At 45.2% G+C, this 25,073-nt stretch overlaps 1 protein-coding gene across 1 annotated transcript; it reads right to left on the bottom strand.

Moving 5' to 3' along the window:
• Positions 1 to 551: 551 nt before the first annotated feature.
• On the bottom strand, positions 552 to 23,065 carry SPAG5 (sperm associated antigen 5). The gene is made up of 24 exons (XM_044248312.1): positions 22,932 to 23,065; positions 22,536 to 22,661; positions 16,146 to 17,239; positions 15,866 to 16,043; positions 9,777 to 9,851; positions 9,269 to 9,361; positions 9,048 to 9,182; positions 8,835 to 8,954; positions 8,622 to 8,714; positions 8,407 to 8,520; positions 7,948 to 8,041; positions 7,608 to 7,755; positions 7,426 to 7,528; positions 7,103 to 7,236; positions 6,538 to 6,676; positions 2,974 to 3,085; positions 2,775 to 2,861; positions 2,391 to 2,511; positions 2,164 to 2,275; positions 1,693 to 1,773; positions 1,363 to 1,518; positions 1,201 to 1,275; positions 984 to 1,064; positions 552 to 753 (listed from the first exon to the last, which is right to left on the bottom strand). Exons 1-24 carry the CDS (start codon positions 22,980 to 22,982, stop codon positions 682 to 684), a joined length of 3,594 nt encoding a protein of 1,197 aa, XP_044104247.1. The 5' UTR covers positions 22,983 to 23,065; the 3' UTR covers positions 552 to 681.
• Between the last annotated feature and the right edge of the window lie 2,008 nt (positions 23,066 to 25,073).

Genomic DNA, 25,073 nt, shown 5'->3' with positions numbered 1-25,073 from the left:
ACAGAGCCACGCCCACTGAGGCGGGGCCACGAGGTGGAGTGACTACCCCGCCGGGTTCTGGGAGGCTGTCGTCCCACTCCCACCTCCTTACCACTGGGGTCCCCGGAGGCCAGAACTGGCCTTGCCCTCATTTCTGCCACAATCGCTTTTACCATGTGCCGGGCACGGGGCTGGATGCAGGGGACTGAGCCTGGTCTGATGAAGGAGAATCACCTAAGTAGTTGCAACTGGTGGGGTAAGGAGAGGCACAAAGTCCGGGGCAGAGAATAGGAATGAGTTTCTCTGTCCTCACCCTCTTATTTAGGACCTAGCCTGGAGGGGGGGGATGGAGAAGGTAAGAGAATGAATCCTTGTCTGTCCCACCCCCAGGCTAAGAGCCAAGGAACAAGCAGTCCAGTGCCCAGAGTGTTTGAGGAAGCAAGGGAAGGGAGGAGGAGCCATTGGCTCTGGACGCAGGGGGAGGGTGGTATGGAGGGAGCCCAGGCAGGAGAGCCAACAAGGTTCTCTAACCTCATAGATCCCCCACACCCAAAAAACAGGATTCAGTGAACTTGAAGAAATACATTAAATATATTTTATTTAAATAACATTAAACACAGCTAGCTCTTTGTCCGTTGGTCCTGGTGTTGGGCTAAGGGAGTACTGCAGGTAAGGGTGAAACAGATTCCAGATTTCAGTTTCTTAGCTCAGAAATTCCAGCAATCCCTGTAGCTCCTTGCAACCCCTCACAACCTCTGGGATGGACTGCAGAGTCTGGGAAGAGGCATAAAAGGCAGCTTAGGGTCACAAGTCCAAGGCTCCCAGCCCCAGGAAGCACCAACTGGGTCAGAGGGGAGAGAGCAGAAGCCACAGAGAAGCCTGCAATAGTGAGTCAGGCCCAGGGCTCAGCACAGGCTGGGAACCACAGAGATGCTCCTGAGTACTTCCTGGGGCCAAGCTCTATGCCAGGTGCCTTAGCTACATCAACTCCCTCCCTCCTTTACCTCATAAATATGCTGAACAATGTCATCTAGTTTCTTTAACTCTTTGTCAGAGCGCCGAAGATTCTCCTCTAGTATGTTTCTCTAGAAAACAGACAGGATCCATTAAGTCCTACACTCAGAAAAACAGCATAGCTTGTGGGGCAAGGAAAATACGGCAGAGCACTTGCTAGTAGTAGTGGGAAATTCAGCACTTGCTGAATGGCATGGGAATTCTTACATGGCTCTGGAACTTGACCATGAGTTTTGCCTTCTCATTTTTCATCTCCAGGAACATCACCCTCAATTTGTCCACCTGTAGGTATATCCAGATCAGTAGAGGCACAGCCTAGGGTTCCCGCCAGCTGTCCAGCTCCTCTGCTAACTCTGAGTCACCTCTCACCTCTTGGGAGAGCCACACTTTCTCCTGGATCCAGTTAGTAGCCATAGGCTGACAGTCGGGGTTCAGCTGACCTGCTAGAGTCTCTTGGAGCACCTTAGTCTCTGTCTCCGCACGCCGAAGTGAGCGGGTGAGCTGGGTTACTTCCTCTCTAAGGCTCTGGGTACGAGAATGGAAAGATGTCCAGTAGCCCTCAAAGGGCCCCTCTACCCTTATTATCCCACGTGGTGAACGGTGAACAAGGGAAAACCAGGGATCCATTTCCCACCAAATCTGAAATTCTAGCCCTCTGGGACACAGAAGGCGGAGGGACAGGCATCATACTGAACATACTATGAGCTCGCCGCTCCTGTCTATCTGCTCTAGGATCTTCTCATTCTGCTGTTGTATCACTTCCTGGAGCTCCTTTTCATTCTGTGAGGGAAAGGGAGGTAAGAAGCACTGAGAGAGCTGGCTTCTTAGCAGCCCTTGCCAGGAGATAGGATTTAGTGTCTGACCCCTGTCCAGCTCCAATAACACCAATTGATAACACTCCCAATTCTTCCTCTAGGGCTACATCAGGCAAGGCATGTTTCAGTGTTGAGAGAGTTCTGCCAGAGTTCCTGACTTCTAGGTCATCCTGGGAGATGGGTCAGCCCATTGCTAATTCCCAAATGTGTAAAATGTCTGACCCCAGGAAGGGCAAAACTAGGGCAAGGATTGGAAAATCCCCACCACCCAGATTCCTGGAGAGACCACTTCTCCCAATGGGCCAGTAGAGCTGCCCCAGTTCTTCATCGCCCCACTTCTAGGCCCCTCCTTCACCTTGTAGCGCAAGCACAAGGCCTGGTTCAGCTTCTCTATGTCTGCCTCCTTTGCCTTCTGGGCTTCCTGATGCTGTTCTTCCTGGGCCTGTAGCCTTGCCTGCAGATCACAACTAGGGGAGGGAAAAATTCAGCATTATTTCTGTCCTCCCAGGTGCTGGCTGGGCCCTGGACATAAGGAGCTATCTCACGTGACCTGCCCCCTGATCAAGACCACCCTCCACTCACATCTTTCGCTGCCAAGTCCTGACAGCTTCCTCTTTAGACTCTTGCAGCAGGGAGCACAGGCTTTGAAGCTCCAGAGTCATTTCACCCATTTCTGCCAGGCTCTTCTCCATGCCTGGGATCTCTGAAAGAGCAAGTGCTAGCTGGAAGCAGAGCCCTTGGGCTCTGGAAGGAAGAAGCGTGGGTAGCCATTGCCACCACAACTCTTATCCATGTTCCCCACCCATAGGATTTGAATTTCCAGAACACCGCAGATCCCAAAAGACAGAAATAAAATGAGCCCATGTAAAATTGAGGTTTTTAGAGCAAATTACTTCTCACTGTTTTACTCTTTATCATGAGTACCAGATCTAGAAATGAGGCAGGATCCCTGGAGCCCATTCTAACCTGTAGGCTGAAGGGAAACCATTGATGCTACTCGGGTGAAAGCACTCTTGTCACTTCCGAGCAAGGGCACAGGAGATGCTTCTGACTCTGAAACAAAGCCAACCAAGGTAGAGGGCCCCTCTGGTGACCCAGTCAAGGGTCTGCCATAACAGAAGCCAAGGCCACAACTCTCCCACCCCTAAATCCCAGGGCCTTTAACCTTCATATGCCACTGTTGTCAAGACATTTCCCAAGAAGGCGCTGTCAGTAGGCAGAGGGCATTCCTGGGCAGGAGCACAGGCTGTGCTTACCACGGGGGTCTCTGGTTCAGCCTAAGGGCAGAGGAGAAACATGGTCAGCGGCTCTTTAGGCTTATGGATCTCTTGAACTTCCAGGTACTGAGAAGCCACCTCCTCTGGAATGCTGTTCCATCTACTCTCTTTTTTCTCTATCAGCACCTTCTCAATTAGCTCCTTTCCCAGAATTTAATTCTCTCACACACACAAAAAAAGAACAAAACAATTAAACACAGAAACCTTCTTAACTTAAATCCCATTTTTAAGCTGCCTTTTCTCTTTCCCCTCCGATCAAGAAAAAGATAAAGAAGCCTACATTTCCCGCCTAAAATGGTCATATCTAGTGACTCCCTAGCCCACTACACTCAGTCTTCTTCCTCACCATTCCACCAAAACTCGTTTGGTTCACTAAGGGCATCCTTACTTTCAAATTCCACAGACATGTTTCAGCTCTTGTTTTACCTGACCTATTTGATAATCGATGACCATGTTCTTCTTTTAGAAACTTCCTTTTCTTGGGGCGCCTGGGTGGCTCAGTGGGTTAAAGCCTCTGCCTTCAGCCCAGGTCATGATCCCAGGGTCCGGGATCAAGCCCCACATTGGGCTTTCTGCTCAGCAGGGAGCCTGCTTCCTCCCCCAGCTCTCTCTGCCTGCCTCTCTGCCTACTTGTGATCTCTGTCAAATAAAATAAATAAATAAATAAAATAAAAAACTTTAAAAAAAAAGAAACTTCTTTTTCTCAGCTTCTGGGACATGACTCTCTCCTTCATATACACGCCTCATAACTTTCTCACTATTTCTTCTCTCTATCCACAGGTTGTTCCTGAAACTGTTGGACTCCTTTTGGTTCATCCTTGGCCTTCTTTATACTCTAATCCATTCCCTAGGCCTTGCCTTGGGGAACTCCACAAAAAAAGCTACTACTACGTGGATGAACTTTCTGTCTCTCTCAGGTAGATTATTTTCCCAATCTCCAGACCCCAAAACCTGTGAAAAATCTACCAGAATGCTCCATAGTCTACCTGAAATTTAGTTTACATAAGGCTGACCTCACCATTTTCCCTGTCCCATCCCACCAAAAATCTGTTCCTCCTCCAGTTTATGATACTAGGGCCGGGGGATTGGGAGGGCAGCAAATGACAGCCTGTAGTTCAGATCTGGCCTGCCACCTGTCTTGGTAAGTAAGCTTTATTGAAATACAGCCATACATTTATTTATATACTATCTATGGCTGCTTTTGAGCTACAAAGGCATAGTTGAGTAGTTAAGATAGTGACAACATGGCCAAAAAGACAAAAGTACAATATTGTGGGGGCGCCTGGGTGGCTCAGTGGGTTAAACCGCTGCCTTCGGCTCAGGTCATGATCTCAGGGTCCTGGGATCGAGTCCCGCATCGGGCTCTCTGCTCGGCGGGAAGCCTGCTTCCTCTTCTCTCTCTCTCTGCCTGCCTCTCTGCCTACTTGTGATCTCTCTGTCAAATAAATAAATAAAATCTTTAAAAAAAAAAAGTACAATATTGTACTTTATGGGAAAAGTGTGCCACCCCCAGTTCTAGAAGGTATCATCATCTTTCCAGCAATTTAGAGATGACCCTTCACTCTTCCACCTTACTCCTACACCAGATTGGTTACCAGGTTCTATTACTTCTATTTTCTAAATACGTATTCAATTCATCCAGTCCACCCTTTCCTTTCTAACCCTTCTATAATCGCCATTAGTTCAAGCCTCCAGGCCTCCTGTCTACTTCTCTAGTTTTGTCTCCTTGTCATTCTTGCCCCATATAGCTTCTATACTGAAAAGCTACTTCCCAGACTCCAAACCTGCCAAATTCCTTATGAGCAGGGCCTTGTCTTGTTCACCTGTAACCCCAGCACATAACCCAGGTCATGTTATAAGGTAGACACTACAAGAAGAGTACACACAGTGCCTCTCTGACATTCATAGTCAGAAAGGCACTCTCTGACTTTGCCTAGTAGGCCTTCCTACATAACCCTGCCCCTGCCCCACCCCCACCTTCCAAAACTCAAGACTCTGCCCAAGGATCACCTGCTCTGAGAAGACATGCTAACTCTCAAAGGTATAACTGATGCTTCCTCCATGAAGAGCTCTATCATGATCCTAAGTCAAGATGTCAAGGTTACACCTATCTTCCCTGCAACACTGTGGATTCTTTCACATTTTCTGTGCTCAGCACACACTAGGGTCAGATCATAAGCACTTCCAAATTTCAGGATCGTGGTTGTACCTTTCAATGTTGAATAAGCTAATTAACTATTCCAAAAGATAACAACAATTTACTGTGTGCTGTGCACTGTGGGAAAGCCAAAGAAGAAAGGCTAAATTTCTGTTTTTTGTTTTTTTGTTTTTTTTTAAGATTTTATTTATTTGACAGAGAGAGCAAGTTCACAAGTAGGTAGACGGGGTAGGCGGTGGGGGGAAGCAGGCTCTCTGCTAGAGAGCCTGATGCGGGGGGCTTGATCCCAGGACCCTGAGATCATGACCTGAGCCAAAGACAGAGGCTTAATCCACTGAGCCAAATAGGTGTCCCCTCTTTTTTTTTTTTTCTTTTAAACATTTATTTATTTGAGAGAGAGAGAAAGAGAGAGGAAGAGTGAGTGCAGGGGGAGGACCAGAGTGAGAGGGAGAGAGAGAAAATCTCTAGCAGACTCCCCAGAGTGTGGAGCCCAGCTTGGGGCTTGATCTCATGATCCTGAGATCATGACCTGAGCTGAAATCTAGTCAGATGCTTAACCAACCGAATCACACAGGTGTCCCATCTGCTTTCTTTAAACATCATAATCTAGATGATGAGAACAGACATCTGAGGGAAACTAATGCAAGTGCAAAAGGAGAGTAAGTTCATGAAGAATACAGCAAGAAATCACTGAGTCCATGTGATTCTGAAACATTTGAAGGAAGTTGAAATAAGGAGGATAAAGAAAGGAAAAGGTATTTCTAGTTTCTAGAAAATGGGCATGGTAACAGCCCAAGTCTGGGTATGATTAGAGACAGGGCATGTATGATTAGAGACATGTGGTATACCGGCAGTCTAGTTGGAGTAAAGGGTTCATAATAGGCAGGAAACAGATGAAAAAAAGGATGACAGGATGAAGTACCGTAGGTAACTGAAAGTCAGTGAAGGTCAGAGATGGAAGAAGAGTAGTGTTTTAGGAAGACCATTCTGTATGATAAAGAAACAACTGGAAAAACTCTCATCAACTAGGAATAGAGGAGAACTTCCTCAACCTACAAAAGCCTGCAGCTACCATCATACTTAAGATCAGGAATGAGGGGGGAAAAAAAAAATCAGGAATGAGGGAAGGATGTCCCTTTTTACCCCTCCCTTTCCATGTAGTGGTGGAAGTTCTAGCTAATGAAATAGGACAAGAAAAGGAAATAAAAAATCTACAGATTGGGAAGGAAGGAATAAAATTGTCTTTGGTTGAAGATATGATTGGAAAGGAAGAGAAGGAATCCCTGGATCCTACCTTCTCCTTTAGTTTTGCCTGTAAGAAGAGGGTGAGTCTCCGTAGTTGCTCAGTCAGCACCCCTAGCTCTTGGGAATACTGGCGGGTCTTCTCCAGGTGTTGTTCCTGGTTCTCTGCTATGGTGCTAGCCAGGTTAGCCCTGAAATCAGGAAGGAATAGAGAAAACAGCCAAAGACCAGGCAACCTTCTCTGAACTCCTCTCCCAAATCCCCACACGGAGCTCCATTCAAAAAGGAAACATGGGCGCCTGGGTGACTCAGTCAGTTGGGCGTCTGACTCTTGATTTCAGCTCAGGTCATGATCTCAGAGTCCTGGGATCCAGCCTGGCCTCAGCCTCTGCACTCAGTGTGGGGTCTGCTGTCCCCCTCCCTCTAGTTCTCCCCCTTCTCAGGCTCTCATTCTCTCTCTCTTTCGAATGAATAAATAACATCTTAAAAAAAAAAAAAAGAGGAAAACAAGAGGTTCTTAGATCATGTCACAGTCTCCTTGGAGACTGCAGTTTCCAAAGTGCTCCGAGGAAGCATAAACACTTAGTAGGTGAAGCACAGAAATGTAGAAATCTTACTTCAGGTTCTCCACAGTGTCCTTGAGGTCCTCACACTGCAGGCTGCGCTCCCGGAGTGCTTCCAGCGTGGTTTTCAACTGACACTCTACCTGACCCAGCTCTAGGTGAGCAACCTGATTCTCTTGGTCTGCAAACTGGGGACACAGGAAAAGGAAGGAAGGCAAGGGGCGAGAGAGGGAGGGGGTGAAAATGAGCTAAGTGAGAAATTTCAGAGCCCTGGGAACAGAGGCTTTTTCTGGTCCCCAGCCTCAAATGTCACCAACACAGCATCAGGTAAGGGGCATGCTGCTCCCAGCTCCCCTGCCCCGAGCCATGTTCCTCACCTCCAGGGTCTCCTTCAGGTCTTGGACCTCCTTGGCCAGGACGGCCTGTTGCTGCTGCAGCTCTGCCTGCGTGTGTTTTAGTGCCACTGCTTCCTTTTGCCATCTGCCAGAGACCTTCTGTCAGATCCCAGCCATCCTACACTCTGGGTGCCAACTGCCACCACAACCCGATAGTGACTCACTGAGTAGCCTGCTCCTCATTGCTCTGGGTCAGCTGGCAGAGCAACTCATCCTTCATGGCCAGGTCCTGGGTACAATGGGCATGCTGACTCTGTAGCTCTTTTAGCTGACTCTCCATGCTGGCCAGACTCTGCAGCTGAGCCCGGATATCTAAACCAAAAGTATCCTAATGACACCATGTAGTCATCAGGCCAAAACCTTTCTGTTCTTCTGCTCTGAAAAAAATGCTCCACAGCACTTCTTTGTTCTACTGCCATACACCAGGCTTCAGCAGGGCACAGGGCTGGTTCGTGTATGTATGTGTACATGTACACACACACACACACACACACACACCCCTACCTGTTGCTAGGCGACTGTTTTCCAACTCCAGTTGTTCTATTCGGCCTTTGCAGTCCTCTAAATGGGTAGTAGCTTGTTCCAGCTCCCTGGAAACCTAGGAAGAAAAGATAGATTTTTCTCCTATGGTTCTTCCTGAATCAGGAATCCTAGGACTCAGACCAGCTTCTCTTTCTGGACAGAACAGCAAAGCACCTTGCTCCTGGGCAGTAACACATCAGAAATAAGGTCCCCAGTAAAAAGGAGAAAGAGGAGAAAAGTAGCTGAAGAAGGTACTAAAGAGAAAAGGAAACAACTGGGCCCAAAGCCATCTACAGTGAAAGGACCTGGCTGGTCTCCAAACCCAGAGGAGAAAAAGGACACAACCAGGGAAAGAGGTTAATGATTCCACTCATTAGAAAGGCCTTCTACAGAGGAGGAGGAGGAAACCAGGCCTAAGAAGTCCCCACTTCTGGTTTGTACCTGCTGCTTTTCCTCAATTGCAGCATCACGTTCCTGCAGGGTCTGCCGGCTCTTGGCTTTGAGTTTCTCTGTGAGTTGTTGAGACCGGCTCAGCAAGGCTGTCCATGTTATGCACTAGTAGGGGAAGCAAGCAGGTCAGGAGAGCACATTTGAGGCAGGGCTCCTAACAGGGCGGGCTGGGAGTAAAGGGTGATATAATGGCCCCAAATACTCACATCCAGCTGCATGGATATCCAGTCCTGTTGTAGGTTTGAAGTCAGACTCGCTGTCTGCTGAGCCACCTCTTTCTGCTCAGCATGAAGCCCAACCTACACAAGAAGGATTGCCTACAGAGATGGCCCCCTCCCTCTGGACACAACAGAGTGCGGGGATATGGCCATTCCAGTATGTCAGCTTAGATCCCAGGGAAGAAAATGCCTTCAAATTACCAGCTGGGCCTGGGTCTCCTTCAAAAGGCCTCTGAAGTCCCCAGTGGATGCCAGGTCCTGTTCCAGCTGGCTGATGCGCTGGCTGGCATGTGCACAGAAAGCCTCTAGCACAGCCTCCGCCTGTCGAGGGAAGAGGGCAAGTGACTCTGTGTTCCTGCAGGAACCCTGAGGAAGAGACCTCCCACATCCAGGAACAAAGGCCTGGCACCTTACCGCTTCCTTGCCTCTAAGGGCCATTTCCTCTTTGTGTTTTGCCTCCTCCCTTTCTGCTTTGAGGCTCTGGAGCCTTGCCTTCAACTTCTTCAACACGTCACAACAGCAGGAGACCAGGGTTTCTGCATGCCGAGACTACAAGATAAGAATCAGACACCGCGTCCAGTTCCTTTTTTGGACTTTCAGTCTCACCGGAGTGCCTTCACCTTGGTGCTGCTTACCTCCTGACTCACGGCAGTTTTATCTTCCTCTAAGTGCAACAGAGATAGATGAAGCAAGGACATCAGCTCTTTAGAAGCCAGCACCCAAGACTGCTGTAAAGGGAAAGGTGGTTAGGTTAGACCAGAGACCAAATAAAGTCACTAAGTCAGAACTAATAACCAAGGGCACTGAGAGGGGAAACCACTGGCCCCAGTTTCAAGCTCCCAGTAGGGAGAAGATAATCACCATCTGCTAACCACCCAGAACTCTCCATTTTTTTTTTTTTTTAAGATTTTATTTATTTGAGAGAGAGATCACAAGTAGGCAGAGAGGCAGGCAGAGAAAGAGAGAGGGAAGCAGGCTCCCCGCCGAGCAGAGAGCTCGATATGGGGCTCGATCCCAGGACCCTGATACCATGACGCAAGCCAAAGGCAGCGGCCCAACCCACTGAGCCACCCAAGTGCCCCAAGACTCATTCTTGATCATCACAGGACACCCAGAGATGGTATCAAGGCAATCAGTACTTACCATGACATTCCTGGCCTGCTGCAGAGCCTGTCCAATCTCTTGGCTCTCCTGAAGATGCTGAGGTTTCTTTCTTGTCTAGTCAGAGAAACAAAAGTGTGCCCTTTGAAGAGGCAACATGCCCCACCAGCGCCACATTCCCCCTCCCATCTGCCAAGATCCAGGAGCCTCTCCTATGAAAAGCAGGAGCAAGACTCACAGCTGAAGGAAGCTGAGTCAGAAAAAAAATCCAGAGGTACATAAAAAAATTCCTTTTCAAAATAACCTTTTTTGGGCTTCTGGGTGGCTCAAGAGCTGCTGCCTTTGGCTCAGGTCATGATCCCAGAGTCCTGGGATCGAGTCCCACATCGGGCTCTCTGCTCGGCGGGGAGCCTGCTTCCCCCCTCTCTCTCTCTCTGCCTGCCTCTGTCTGCTTGTGATTTCTCTCTCTGTCAAATAAATAAATAAAATCTTTAAAAAAAAAAATAACCTTTTTCTAACTATAAGGATGACATGTGTTTAAAGGTTTATAAAAGTTTGGAAATATAGAGTGAATAAAATGGAAAAAGAAGCCATTAATAATTTCACCATCTGGGGGTGCCTGGGTGGCTCATGGGTTAAAGCCTCTGCCTTCGGCTCAGGTCATGATCCCAGGGTCCTGGGATCGAACCCCGCATCAGGCTCTCTGCTCAGTGGAGAGCCTGCTTCCTCCTCTCTCTCTGCCTGCCTCTCTGCCTACTTGTGATCTGTCTGTCAAATAAATAAATCTTTAAAAAAAAAAAAAAAAATAATAATAATAATTTCACCATCTGGAGCAATGATTCTTTTTTTTTTTTTTTTTTTAAGATGTAATTTATTTATTTGAGAGACAGCAAGCATGAGTGGGAAGAGGGAGAGAGGGAGAAGGACAGGGCCAAGCAGACTCCCTGCTGACCTCAGAGCCAGACCCAGGACTCTATCCCAGGACTCTGAGATCATGATCTGAGCAGAAATCAAGAGTTGGCCCCTTAACTGACTGACCCGCCCAAGGACCCCTAGAGCAATGATTTTTTTTTTTAAAGATTTTATTTATTTATTCGACAGAGAGAGATCACAAGTAGGCAGAGAGGCAGGCAGAGAGAGAGGAGGAAGCAGGCTCCCCGCTGAGCAGAGAGCCCGATGCGGGACTCGATCTTAGGACTCCGAGATCACGACCCGAGCCGAAGACAGCGGCTTAACCCACTGAGCCACCCAGGCGCCCCTAGAGCAATGATTCTTAACCAACAGTTTAGCAACTACCCTGAAAGATTTCACTAGAACTCCACACCAGAGATTTTCTGGCTATAGGGATTTGCTGTAACTGAGGAGTATATTACTTCCCTCAGGTGTCAGGAAGATTACTGATTTAGAAAGAAACTACCATATTCAAGGGGCCTGGGTGGCTCAGGTCATGATCCCAGGGTCCTGGGATCGAGCCCTACATCGGGCTCTCCCTGCTCTGCCTGCCACTCCCCTTGCTTGTGCTCTCTCAAATAAATAAAATCTTGAAAAAAGAAACTACCTTATTCAATAAATTCTAAGATGATTATCTTTTTATACAATAGTGCCACTGAAATTGGGATGCATCTTAATACTGACAGTGTTTTAGGTATGATGAAAGACAGTAATGCTTAAGAAAATCACAACTGAGATTATAACATAAATAAACGTGGGGTCCTCCTTCTATTACTTAATTTCATTATATTAATGTTACTAACCCTGAGTTTATATTCACTCTCTTCACTGAAATTGCCTGAGACTGGAACATCTGCTTTACAGGGACCTATCAAAGTAGAGTACACTCATTTTTAACTTCCGCTGATACTTTACCTCACCTCGAAGCCTTTCAGAAATTATCTAAACTCTGATTTCCTTTCTTTTTTTTAAATTTCCTTTCTTTAAAAGCCATGATTTATGTTATACTTCCATGTTATTAAAAACTCTTCATAAGCATACTTTAAAATTACGTTGCAGGGTGCCTGGGTGGTATGTCGGTTCATCTGCCTTTGGCTTAGGTCATCATCTCCAGGTCCTGAGATCTAGCATCCCCTCCCTGCTCAGCAGGGAGTCAGCTTCTCTTTCTCTCCCTCAGCCCCTCCCCACTGCTCATTCTCTCTCTCTCTCTCTCAAATAAACATCTTTAAATAAATAAATAAATAAATAAAATTACATTGCAGAATATCCCATCTTATGGTGTTTTCGAAAAAAGCTACTGCCTTTATGCAGCATTTTTTTTTTTAACTCTTAGGATACATTCCTATAAGTGGAACTATTGGGTCAAAAAGTCTGAATTGCTTTAATGATCTTAAACTACTTTCAAAAAAGGTTGAACCAATTTATACACCCTACCGACAATGGGACAATATTTACCAATATTATCTATTTTATTTTTTGCCATTTTGTGAGACGAAAATAGTTTAAATTTCATTGTTTTAATTTGTAATTCTCTTAATTTCTAGTAACCTTCTCGAATATTTCTTAGTCGTTTTTCTCATTCTCTGTCTATGCGTTACCTTAGTGCAGATAAAAATTAGTATGCTGTGTAGAGTGGAAAAGTATGATCTTGAGACAGCAGAGCCATACAAAGACTCAGGTTCTGAGAGAAAAGCCCAGAAATGTCATTACTGCTGAAAGGCAGCCATCATCTGAGACAAAACCTGTGGGAGCAGCAGTGCTGAGTCATGATGTTACAGCAGTCTGGATTTAAGGCGACAGAGCTTGTGGCATTCGCTGCTCCCCTCCCCTGCAGAGCGGCCATTATTCCCCACCACATCGTGTGTGGTAAGGCCCACAGCACTCTGTGAGCCCTGGGCAGGGCACGAATGCTCCTCAGATCGGGGCAGTCAGGCAAGTGATGAGATTAGTGTGAAGGAGGCAGCCAAGCGGGAAGGACAGGACACTGTGATGGGGAATAGGGAATGGCAGCAGGTGCTGTCACTGCCCCTTTTTGACTCTGGCTCAGTGGCCTCCAAAGGGATTTGGCAAGCTTCAGGGAAAGAGTGGGGAAGGAGGTCAGGATTTTGGCAGAAGGTAAAGTTGAGGATATTTTCAACCCCAGGTCTCTGGGCATTTGGAGACCAGCTCTTCTTAGCAGCAGCTACCCATTATCTCAAAAGCTACAAGACTGAGGCTCTCAATTCCTTCCCTGGACACCATTCCCTTCCTTTCTCAACCTGTGCTGTCACAACCAGAATCCTCTAGAATAGTGGTCTTTAAACTGTTTTCCTCTCATATCTTACAGAATAACCTTGAAAGACTGAGTACTCTTAAGTTTAAAATGTTATAAAGGCTGTAATTTTAACCATGTTATAAATATTGATAGTTTGAGGGGCGCCTGGGTGGCCCAGTGGGTTAAAGCCTCTGCCTTCGGCTCAGGTCATGGTCTCAGGGTCCTGGGATCAAGCCCTGCATCGGGTTCTCTGCTCAGTGGGGAACCTGCTTCCTCCTCTCTCTCTCTGCCTGCCTCTCTGACTACTTGTAATCTCTGTCTATCAAATAAATAAATAAAATCTTAAAAAAATATATTGACAGTTTGAGGGGTGCCTGGGTGGCTTAGTTAGGTAAGCTTCTGCCTTCAGCTGGGGTCATGATCGCAGGGTCCTGGGACTGAGCCCCACATCAGGCTCCGTGCTCGGCAAGCTCTCTTGCTCATTCTCTCTCAAATAAATAAATAAAATCTTAAATAAATATATAAATAAATAAATATTGGTAGTTTGGAATAAAACTGTTAAATCACTTTTCAATATAGCCAATGGTATAAATACTACACATACCATAATGATTTAATACCTATTTGACACCACTAAAAAATTAATAAACAGGGGCCCCTGGGTGGCTCAGCTGGTTAAGCGTCTGCCTTTGGCTCAGGTCATGATCCCAGGGTCTTGGGACTGAGCTCTGCATCAGGCTCCCTGCTCAGCAGGAGCCTGCTTCTCCCTCTTCCTCTGTTCCCCTGTTCCTGCTTTCTTGTTCACTCTCTATCTCAAATAGTTAAGTAAAAAAAATTTTTTTTTAAATGTATAAACGGGGCGCCTGGGTGGCTCAGTGGGTTAAAGCCTCTGCCTTCAGCTCAGGTCACGATCTCGGGGTCCTGGGATCGAGCCCCAAATCGGGCTCTCTGCACAGCAGGGAGTCTGCTTCCCCCTCCCTCTCTGCCTGCCTCTCTGCCTACTTGTGATCTCTCTCTCTGTTACATGAAGAAATAAAAAATCTTTAAAAAAAAAAAATGCATAAACAGGGGCACCTGGGTGGCTCAGTGGGATAGAGCCTCTGCCTTCGAGGGGTCCTGGGATGGAGCCCTGCATCTGGCTCTCTGCTCAGCAGGGAGTCTGCTTCCTCCTCTCTCTGCCTGCCTCTCTGCCTACTTGTGATCTCTCTCTGTGTGTCAAATAAATAAATAAAAAATCTTTAAAAAAAAAAAATGCATAAACGGGCCCCTGGGTAGCTCAGCCAGTTAAGCATCCCACTCTTGATTTTGGCTCAGGTCATGATCTCATGGTCCTGGGATCAAGCCCCACATGGGGCTCTGCACTCACTAGGGCGTTCACATGAGGATCCTCTCTCTCCCTTTCCCTCTGCCCCTGCCCCCACGCACATGTACACTCTCTCTCAAATAAATAACTCTTTTTTAAAAATGCACACACAAGCTCTTCTTAAAGGTCAGAAATTTAAAATAATAATAATAATAATAAATAATAAAAATAGATTTAATTTTTTTTTATTTTAAAAATTTAAAATAAAATAAATTTTAAAAATAAAATAATTTAAAACAAAAAAAGATCAGAAATTTGTGGGTCCCTGGGTGGCTCAGTTGATTAAGCATCTGACTCTTGATTTCAGCTCAGGTCATGATTTCAGGGTGGTGAGATCAAGCCCTGCTTTGGGCTTTACTCTCAGTGGGGAGTCTGCTTCTCTCCTTCTCGTTCTCCCTCTGCCTCTGCATGCATGCACATCCTCCCTCTCAACTAAATAAATCTTTAAAAAGAGTCAGAAATTTTTTATCATCCCTTTCTTCCTTGAACCTTGTATTTTTACACTCAGAATTTTATCCTCATGTAATATATTTTAAGTCTATAATATATTAAGTCTATTATTAATCAATATCTCTGCAACAACAGAGGTCCATTTAACCCAGTAACATTTTATTGGGAATAATCTATTAATAAAAAGGACAGCAATTCCCTCCCCTTATTAACTCATGTGTCTGTGGATTACTATAATTCCTACACTAAGACATGCCTCAGCAACAATTCTATGCTGATTTTCCTTTCTTCTAGATGTAAGAACTGAGAATCTGCTTCACATAAGTAATGGGCATAAGTAGGAATGGAGGAAGAAAAGACCCAATTCCAGGCACTCCTTTGGAGATAGATACATGCCAAAATCTCAATAGTGAACTTCGGTCAAAATTTTTAATAATCCACATGATGTGTTACATTATCTTTGCAGCCATTTGCTTTCTCAGCATGTACACAAAGATTTTCTCTTGTCCTTTGATTATTATTCCTTGACAATGTAAGATTCAGGATAGGTCGTGAATATGCTGCTCTTTAGGAAAGTAGGAAAGGGCCACTGAGAATGGGGAAGTAGGAAAGAAAAAAATTAGTTAAGAATACATGTGCGGGGGGCGCCTGGATAGCTCAGTGGGTTAAAGCCTCTGCCTTCAGTTTGGGTCATGATCCCAGACTCCTGGGATAGAGCCCCGCATCGGGCTCTCTGCTCAGAGGGGAGCCTGCTTCCTCCTCTCTCTCTCTGCCTGCCTCTCTGCCTGCTTGTGATCTCGGTCTGTCAAATAAATAAATAAAATTTAAAAAAAAAAAAGAATACATGTGTGGTGATTCACAGACCTGTACCCCTGGGGCTAATAATACATTATATGTTAATAAAAAATTAAAATTAAAAAGAAAAAAGAGTACATGTGAAAGATGAACATCTAGAAACTGATTCCTTTAAAAACTTCCCTTGCTTATATTCCCTAGGAAAATGATGATGTATCCCAGGAGTATAATGAGTACCCACAGCTCTAAGGGATTTTCCAGATCCTCAGCTTTTATACATATTTTAAAGAAGAGGGCCAACTGGGAAGAACTTCTTACCCCACTGGGAGATGTGTCAGTCTGTGTGCTGTTGTCCCGAACCTCTGAGTGAGGGACAGTCAGCTGGCTCTTCCAGTCCCGCAGCTGGCGGGAGAGAACCTCCAGGAGGACGAGAGAGTTCAGCAGGTTATCTTCTAGGTCATGTCGAGATAAGGCAGTTAGATCCGGAGGACGGTTGCTGCAGCAAGAAAAGAACATGAGAAGAAAGAAAGGGTGAGGGAATGGGAGCAGCAGGTCCTGATTAATGGAGCCCAGGGGCACAAAGATACAGGACACTTACCCCCATAGGAGGTGCTCTGTCTCAGAAGTACCATCCTTGATATCCATTGGGCCTGTCTGTGAGGTGTTTGTACTCTTTTCCTGTGCTGCTGTGGGAGTAAACCAAGTCCCCACCGAGCAAGTAGGGAAAGGGGTAGTACTAATCGCAGCATCCCGAAGCACAGAGGGAAGGGATAAGCTCTGGCGGAGATTTTCCAGCATCATCGAAGTATTTACATCTTTTTCCAGCCAGGCCAGTGGGGACATCCAAGGCCCTGTATCAGAGATGAGAACCCTACCAGCATCTTCTACTGCTGGGTCTGGAGCTGCCTGGGATTCCATCTCTCCTGGATTTGGAGTTAGGCATGTGGATGGAGTATCTCCCATATTTAAGACAAGTGCTTGATCTCCTAACTCAGCCTTCTCAGGGAGTGTGGGAAAGCTAAGTTCTCTTTCCTCTATAGATCTGTGCTCTACAATTCCCTCCCCTGGGTCCACATGACTGGCAGGGAAATCTGCTGCTAAGGCTGTTGAAGGGGAGAGCCAGAGCATGGAGGAAGGCAAGAAGATATTACTTTCCGAAGGGACTAAGTCCTCAACCACAGCCTCAGTCCTACCACCCCTGAGGCTTTCTTTGGAGCAGTGTGGCTGTTGCTCTGAACAGGGATTTGGTAGACTCTCCAAGATATGGGATGGAGGATGCAGAAATGTAGGTTTATCAGGCATAGAGGGAACAACCTCTGAAAAGCTGTCTTCTTTGCAGGCCGCCACCCCTTCTCTTAGCAGATCTCCTGGCCTCAGAGGCTCATCTGGAGAGATGCTGTTTGTCTCTGTCATAGTATCTAAATGAGCTTCAAGTGTAACGTCTTGCTGTTGTCTCACTGGAGAGGGTACAAGGACCATGGTTTTAACCACATTGTTGTCCAGTGGATCTACAGCTTCCTCAGATATTTTAGGAGTAGAGTTGGTTTGGGGATTCAGATCTAGGGGCTGCTCATCTGATTCATGCTGACAAGGATCTTCTAGCCACTTTGAGGGATGGGTGAACTGTTCTGAAGTGGAATCTGTCCTCTTGGCATTGATAAAATCGGGTGGAGATGCAGTGTTGCTGCCTTCCTGACAAAGAAAACAAAAGGAGGTGACCAAGGCAGTCAATTCAGGTTCCCAACATATAATTATGGGTACAGAATATTGTCTGAACTCAAAGGAAGAGTTTTCATCACCTCTGTATAGGTAAAATTTGGCTAAGTCTTGCTGCTCACTAAAGAAACCCTAAACTAAACCCTGACTAAAGCTGGGAAACCAGCTTGGATCTTTGCAAGTGAACAAGCCTACAATATAAACAAGGCTGAGATAATCTATCTATATCCTGTGGAGATGGTAGCTTGAATGTGACCCACTTGTCTCCAATCCTAACTCCAACCCACTTTTAGAGGAATGGGTAGGAAGGATCTCTAGGTAAGCTCTGCCAGACTCTAGAGTTGCTCCAAGATTTTCCCTCTTCTGGGATAGTTGAGAAATTGGGGACCAGAGTTAGTATACTGTCTTGCTGGAGACCACAGAAATCTATGGACCCTAGGAAAAAGGGCAACATCAATCTGAAGTAGAGACCCAGTCTACTTGGCCTCAAGAGCTGAGAGTGTCCTGAAACACATGGGATGAATTCATTTAACCCTTGGGATTTTTAGAGCTCTAACCTTTACAGCAGAGGAAAATGAAGAGCAGAGACTTCCTCCTGGTGCCTCATAAAGGATTGATAACCCCCCACATGCTGGTTCACAGCCACAAAGACCACTGTGCCTTCTACCACCTACAGGGTTGCTGGTCCTGAGACTCAATGAACAAGAAAGGGAAAATATGACTGTACTTAAATGGAGGTAATAGCCACAGAAAGGATAAATCCTAAGATAGTTAGAAAAAGTAGACCCTAACAAAACAGCTGATAGAAGAAACAGATGACAATGAAAGAAGATTTGAGCACAACAACACACATATACAAAGACCTTCTGGAAATAGTAAAAAGTATTTTTAAACAAAAAATTCAGCAAACTGAATTAAAAGAGGATAGTACAATACATACACACAAAGCCCTTATGGAAATAATAAATACTACTTTTAATTAAAAAATTCAATAAAATGGATTGAAAGACAATGATCAGAGTAGAGGTTGGAATTACTGGCCTGGCTCATCAAGTGGAAAAGTATCTTAAAGCAAAGACAAAAATACAAAGAAATAGAAACCTTAGGGAAGACCTAAAAGAATTGGAAGATAAATCCAGTAAATCTAACATGTGAAGAAAAAAGTGCCATGAAGAAATTAACAAATTTTATAATTAACAATACTTAATTACTAACAAATAAACAAATATAATTAACAAATATTATAAGAAAGTTTCTCCAAGGTAAAGAAAGACCAGAGTTTGCATATTGAAATGGCTTACCAAGTTCCAAGCAAGACTGTTAAGAAAAAATAAAATTACTGAAGTATATAAGGAAGATAAAACTATTTCAGTAGCTTGAGATAGAAAGACCAATTATTTACCTCAAAAAAACAAAAAATCAGACTTACGGGAAATCTCTCATTTACATCAGTGGATAAAACTTTAAAACATAAGGTTAAGCTAAAAAGGGCTTCTGATATTCTGGCAATTTGCTGACTGAGTGTTGATTACAATGACAGGTGCTTCATACAAATTTGTTAAGTTGTATCTTTTATGTACTTTCACATATTTTAGTTCAGTTTTTTTTTAAGATTTTATTTATTTACTTATCTGTCAGAGGGAGAGAGCACAGGCAGGGAGAGTGACAGGCAGAGGCAAAGAGAGAAGCAGCCTCTTAGCTTAGCAAGGATCCCAGGATCCTGGGATCATGACCCGAGCCAAAGACAGTGGCTTAACGGACTGAGCCACCCAGGCGTCCCTTTATTTCAGGTTTGGTTTGTTTGTTTGTTTGTTTTTCCAGTTTTTAGAAGTTTTTCTTTCAAAATGCTTTAAAGGAAAAGTAGAAAATAAAGTGATGACAAAGAGACATGAGGTAAAAGCAAACAAAGAGAGCAAAGACAGCAATATTAGTAAGGTTAGAGCACTACGGTAATAAAAGACATAAATGAAGATATGAAATAAAAAACATAAATCAGTATGCAATAGATAGCTCAGAAACTAAATAAACAAACCAAAGACTCTGAGAAATGTAAACTTACACTTACAGTTTTTGCTGTGTTTATCAAGTTCCTATTCATTTTTTAAAAAAAAATCACTTATGGAAACAATATTTGAAAATCTTAAAACTGGTAATATATAATATATAAAGAACTCTTATAATTCAACAACAACAACAACAAAATAATCCAATTTAAAAATGGGCAAAAAGGGGCTCCTGGATGGCTCAGTGGGTTAAGCCTCTGCCTTCAGCTCAGGTCATGGTCTCAGGGTCCTGGGATCGAGCCCCACATCAGGCTCTCTGCTCAGTGGTGAGCCTGCTTCCTCCTCTCTCTCTGCCCGCCTCTCTGCCTACTTGTGATCTCTCTGTCAAATAAATAAATAAAATCTTTTTTAAAAAATGGGCAAAAAATTAGGGTGCCTGGGTGGTTCAGTTGGTTAATCGACTGCCTTAGGCTCAGGTCATGATCCTGGAGGGAGTCCTAGGATCGAGTCCCACAGGGAGCCTGCTTCTCCCTCTGACCCTTCCCCCTTCTCATGCTTTCTCTCTCATTCTCTTTCAAATAAATAAGCAAAATCTTTTAAAAAATGGACAAAAAACCTTTAAAATAGGTATTTCTTGAGGTAATACAAATGACCCAAAAGTATATGAAAAGATCCTCAACATCACTAATTATTAGGGAAATGCAAATAAAGCCACAATGACATAACACCTCACACCCATTAAAATGGCCACTATAAAAGACAAAACAAAAAGTACCAAGTGGGGGCACCTGGATGGCTCAGTGGGTTAAGCCTCTGTCTTCAGCTCAGGTCATGATCTCAGTGTCCTGGGATCGAGTCCCGTGTCGGGCTCTCTGCTCGGTGGGGAGCCTACTTCCTCCTCTCTCTCTGCCTTCTTTTCTGCCTATCTGTGATCTCTCTCTATCAAATAAAAATAAATAAAAATATTTTAAAAAAAAAAGTACCAAGTGTTGGTGAGGATGTAGAAAATTACTTTAAGGATTTATTTATTTATTTGAGAGAGAGAGAGAGAGAGAGCGCACAAGTACACACATGGGAGAGCAGGGAAAGGGAGGCAGGTACTCTTTTTTTTAACCTAGACTATACTAATATGGTAAATTACAATTAAATAAGACTAAAATTTATTTTATTTTTAATTAAAAAAAATTTTTTAAGGGGGCGCCTGGGTGGCTCAGTGGGTTAAGCCGCTGCCTTCGGCTCAGGTCATGATCTCAGGGTCCTGGGATCGAGTCCCGCATCGGGCTCTCTGCTCAGCAGGGAGCCTGCTTCCCTCTCTCTCTCTACCTGCCTCTCCATCTGCTTGTGATTTCTCTCTGTCAAATAAATAAATAATATCTTTAAAAAAAAAATTTTTTTTTAAGATTTTATTTATTTATTTGACAGAGACAGAGACAGACACAGTGAGAGAGAGCATGCAAGTAGTGGGGGTGGGGGGTTGGTGGGAGAGGGAGAAGCAGGCTTCCTGATGTGCAGGGAGCCCAATGTAGGGCTTGCTCCCAGGACCCTGGGATCCTGACCTGAGCCAAAAGTAGCCACTTAACTGACTGAGCCACCCAGGCTCCCCTAAAAGTCAAAATTTAGGTCCTCAGTCATAATAACTACCTTTCAAGTGCTCAACAGCCACAAAACTCATGGCCACCATACTGGACAACACATATTATCAAACATTCCCTTCAACCCAGAAAGTTTTGGGTATTTTGTTTTGTTTTGTTTTTTAAGATTTATTTATTTATTTGAGAGAGAGAAAGAGAGAGAATGAGGGTGAGCGAGCAGGGGGAGGGGCAGGAGAGGGAGAGGGGAAGCAGACTGCAGAGCCAACATGGGGCTCAATCCCATGATCCTGAGAGGACAACCTGAGCTGAAACCAAGAGTCAGATGCTCAAATGACAGCGCCCCACCAGAAAGTTCTACTGGCCAGTAAGTGTTAAAACAGTGTTTTTAAAAAAGGCTGCTACCTTTATACATATGTTATGCAGGAAGTCTCTGTTTTTACATATTCTTTCCTCCTCTAACCTATTTAATTTATATTGTATCTCAAAAATAATTCAGACTCCAAAGGAGCAGTGGAATGGCTTAGTGGGTGGAGCATGCAACTCTTGAACTTGGGGTACTGAATTCAAGCCCCACGTTGGGTATGGGGCCTACTAAAGAAAAAATAAAAATAACTAAAAATAGGGACACTTGGGTGGCTCAGTCTGTTTATTGGCTGCCTTTGGCTCAGGTTATGATCCCAGAGTCCTGGGATTGATTTTCGCATTGGGCTCCTTGCTCAGTAGGAAGCCTGCTTCTCTCTCTGCCTCTGCCTGCCACTCTGCCTGCTTGTGCTCTCTCTCTCTCGCTGACAAATGAATAATTTTAAAAATCTTTTAAAAAATCAACTAAAAATAAAAATGTTACAAATAATTTAGTCTGCATGAAAAAGGGCAGATAGAGGTTAATGAGATACCAAATCATAGAAAAGAAAAAGGAAGCAAATCTTCCTATTTCAAGGAGTAACAGTAGCTATATCTGATGATCAAATTTGACCCTAAGCTCTCTAGAAGCCAGAGCAAAAGGGAAAATACCGTAGACTACCTAATTCTCCTTATCAGAAAGAAAGAGGTTAGCAATTTCTTCAGGAAGACAAGTATCCCAGGCAGTTAAGTTCTAAAAGAAATTTCTTTAAGGAATTTTATAGAGGGGTCAATCTCCTTCCTCGGCAAGTTTTTACAACAACTGAAAAGCAGTTTCCACGTGGCTACTTCTCTCAAGACTTTTGAAAAAAGTACAACTCAGTGAGGGCAATTCTACATGGGGCTAGTTTAAAAGAAGTCTGTCCAGGTACCCTGCCTTCTCGTGGGGTAACTTGATGCCAGGAAGAGTTCTGGCAACCTCTTGGAATGAACGTGGATATTGCCTCACTGTGGCAGCTGACTGATCTCTGCGTGTGAGCCCACATTAGCGGGAGAACCACTAATCAAAGTGATAGTGTTTCTCAGTAGTTTGATAAAGGTTTAACGGGGGAGGAAGTGATAAAAACTAACAGCTAAATAGAGGTCTGGGTTCCCCGTGGATTTCCTTTAACCACCCTAGGGCACCTCTCTGTTGGCCTGAATAGCTGTAAATGGATGTCACTAAGGCAGAAGACTTCATTATCCTTATTAATTACGTTCCAGCCTTGGCCCTCTGTTCCTCTGAGCTCTCGACCTCGGCGAAGAGCCCAGTCGAGAAGCCGGCCAGGCGAATCTCACCTGCAATCCCAGCTTGCACAGTGATGAGGTCCGCGAGTAGCCTATCGGGGGCCCTTTTCCAGAGTTGGGGAGGGCACCGGGCTGCAGGATAAGTTCTCGGAGAGGAGTTCTCATAGCTGGTTTTCCCTGAGAAAGGAGAGTGTGAGAAAGCCTGGGCTGGACCAGGCCGGCCCCTCTTCCCTTTCTAAGAAGCTCCTGCGGCAATAGGAAGAGTAGACTTCCACCGCAGCCGCGCTTAAGCGGCAGGACCGGTAATAGACCACACACACAGACACACAGACACACACCCCTTCCCCAGGTTCCCCTCGACCCAGCTTTCCAGGACACTCGGCGCTGCGGCGTCCCGCCCCAAAGCCCCGACCCAGCTCTCTCCGTCCCTGAGGTTCTCTTGCTCACCGGTTGGGGCGAAGGCGACAGGATAACGTTCAGTTTTTTCACCCGCCACATTTTCACCACAGAACGCGCAGCGATCACCACCCAGACCCAAAAGCAGACGCCATGTTCACCCGCCGTCTTTATTTGAAACTGCGCCGCGCCTCTCGATTGGCTGCGAGGGCCTAGGTGCGTCGGCCTAGCGGTCCGCAGCAGGCTCGAGCCCGGCGGCGGAGGCGGGGCTTAAGATGGCCCCGCCCCCACGGGCTCGCGGGTGCCGCACGCAGTCTTTAAGGACCGGAGTCTTCACCACCTGCCCAGGAGGGGGTTGGAGGTTTGGAAGTCCCCAGGGCCCGAGGCCTGTTTTGTGATCTCACCTCGGGGCGGGTATCCAGGTAGCTGGAGAGTCAAAGAGTCTGTCCCTCCCACTTCCAGTGGACCCTCCTCACACCCTCTCTGAAAAGTGTCTCGGTCGCCGGCCACAGGTGTCTCCCCAGGTTTGCCTTAGTTACCTGGCGCCTCAGCCTTGACGGGGAAGTGCGGGCCGGGGAGCAAGGAAGGGAGAGTGGAGTGGAGCTTTCTGTAACCAGGCCTGGTGCGTCCGCGCGCGTGGGCCCTACGTCTGGGGTGGCCTGAGCTGGAATTTAGCCTCTTCGTAATTTCTCGTGTTTTCCTGGGACTTACACATAGCCTGCTACAAGTTTACGGGAACAACAGCTAACCAGTATTGAACATTTATTCTGTACCTGGCACTGTTCCAGATGCTTTATCTATATTAACTCCTCTAATCCTCCTAAGGACCTGTGAAGTAGGTGATGTAAATATCACCCTTTTGCAGATGAGAAACTGAGTCCTAATGAAATTGGCCCCCGTAGTAAATGACAGAGTCGAGATTTCAACCCACACCACCACCTAACGACAGGACTGTATTCTCCTGTGGGCCTGAATCACCTCCATGGGAAGTCTAGCTGTTGAAGGTGGACCTGATTTTTGGAAACAGCCTAATGCTAAGTATTGAGTTCATGATGAAGTGTGTTCATTGCAATACTCACTGTACCTTATTTATACTCTGAGGTGTTAATGAATTTGGAAAAGGAAATCAGCCAAAGAGGAGGAATTATAAATTTGTCATGAACTAGGGGCGCCTGGGTGGCTCAGTGGGTTAAGCCACTGCCTTCGGCTCAGGTCATGATCTCGGGGTCCTGGGATCGAGTCCCGCATCGGGCTCTCTGCTCAGCGGGGAACCTGCTTCCCTCTCTCTCTCTCTGCCTGCCTCTCCATCTACTTGTAATTTCTCTCTGTCAAATAAATAAATAAAATCTTAAAAAAAAAAATTTGTCATGAACTATATAGGGCTTTCAGATGATGAGCTCCTGTTCAACCCGGGGGTCTAATAGCATAGCCACTAGCCACATGGAATTACTGAACAATTCAGCTGTGGCTAATCCCAACTGAGATATATTATAGGTGTAAAACACAAGCTGGGTTTCGAAGACTTTGTATGGAAAAGAGAATATAAAATATTTTAAAAATATTGATTACATGTTGAAATTGTATTTTAGGTATATTAGGTTAAGTAAAATACATTAAAATTAATTTCACCTGTTTCTTTTTATCTTTGTAATGTGGCTACTAGCAAATTTAAAATGACTTATGGGGCTTACACTATACTTCTATGGGACAGCACTGCTCTTAAAACGTTAACAGTTCTGGCCTGCAGGCACTATGATGGATAACAGTTGCTTGAATAGGAAACTGGGAAGAAAGACCACCTAAGAGCACAAGCATGAGCGTGGGGTTTCCCAAGACTCAAAAGAGGGTATCCCAAGGTATATGTACTTCTGGTCAATCAAAAAGATTCAGCAAATAAAAGAAGAGTGGGAAGTGACAGAAAAAAGAAAAATAACTAAATGCTACTGATAACAGCTTGTATCATAGAAATGTGTGAATTGGAATGCTTAGATCTTGTTGCAGTTTGTCAGATGCTAGGTGAGTAGCCAAAAGGGTATAGTGCTTCCAGCAGCAAATCAGGAGAAATATGGAAGGGTAGATGAGTGGGAAAATAATGTTTATAAATAGGTAACATAAACAGAATGTTTATTGGTGGTGTTTTGCATAATTTTTTAAATTTGATGTTTTTCAAATTATAATAGATGCCTGTTATAG

The sequence above is a fragment of the Neovison vison genome, chromosome 5 (assembly GCF_020171115.1).
Source record: "Neovison vison isolate M4711 chromosome 5, ASM_NN_V1, whole genome shotgun sequence".
Classification (NCBI taxonomy): domain Eukaryota; kingdom Metazoa; phylum Chordata; class Mammalia; order Carnivora; family Mustelidae; genus Neogale; species Neogale vison.
This window is presented reverse-complemented; position numbering and strand designations above follow the sequence as displayed.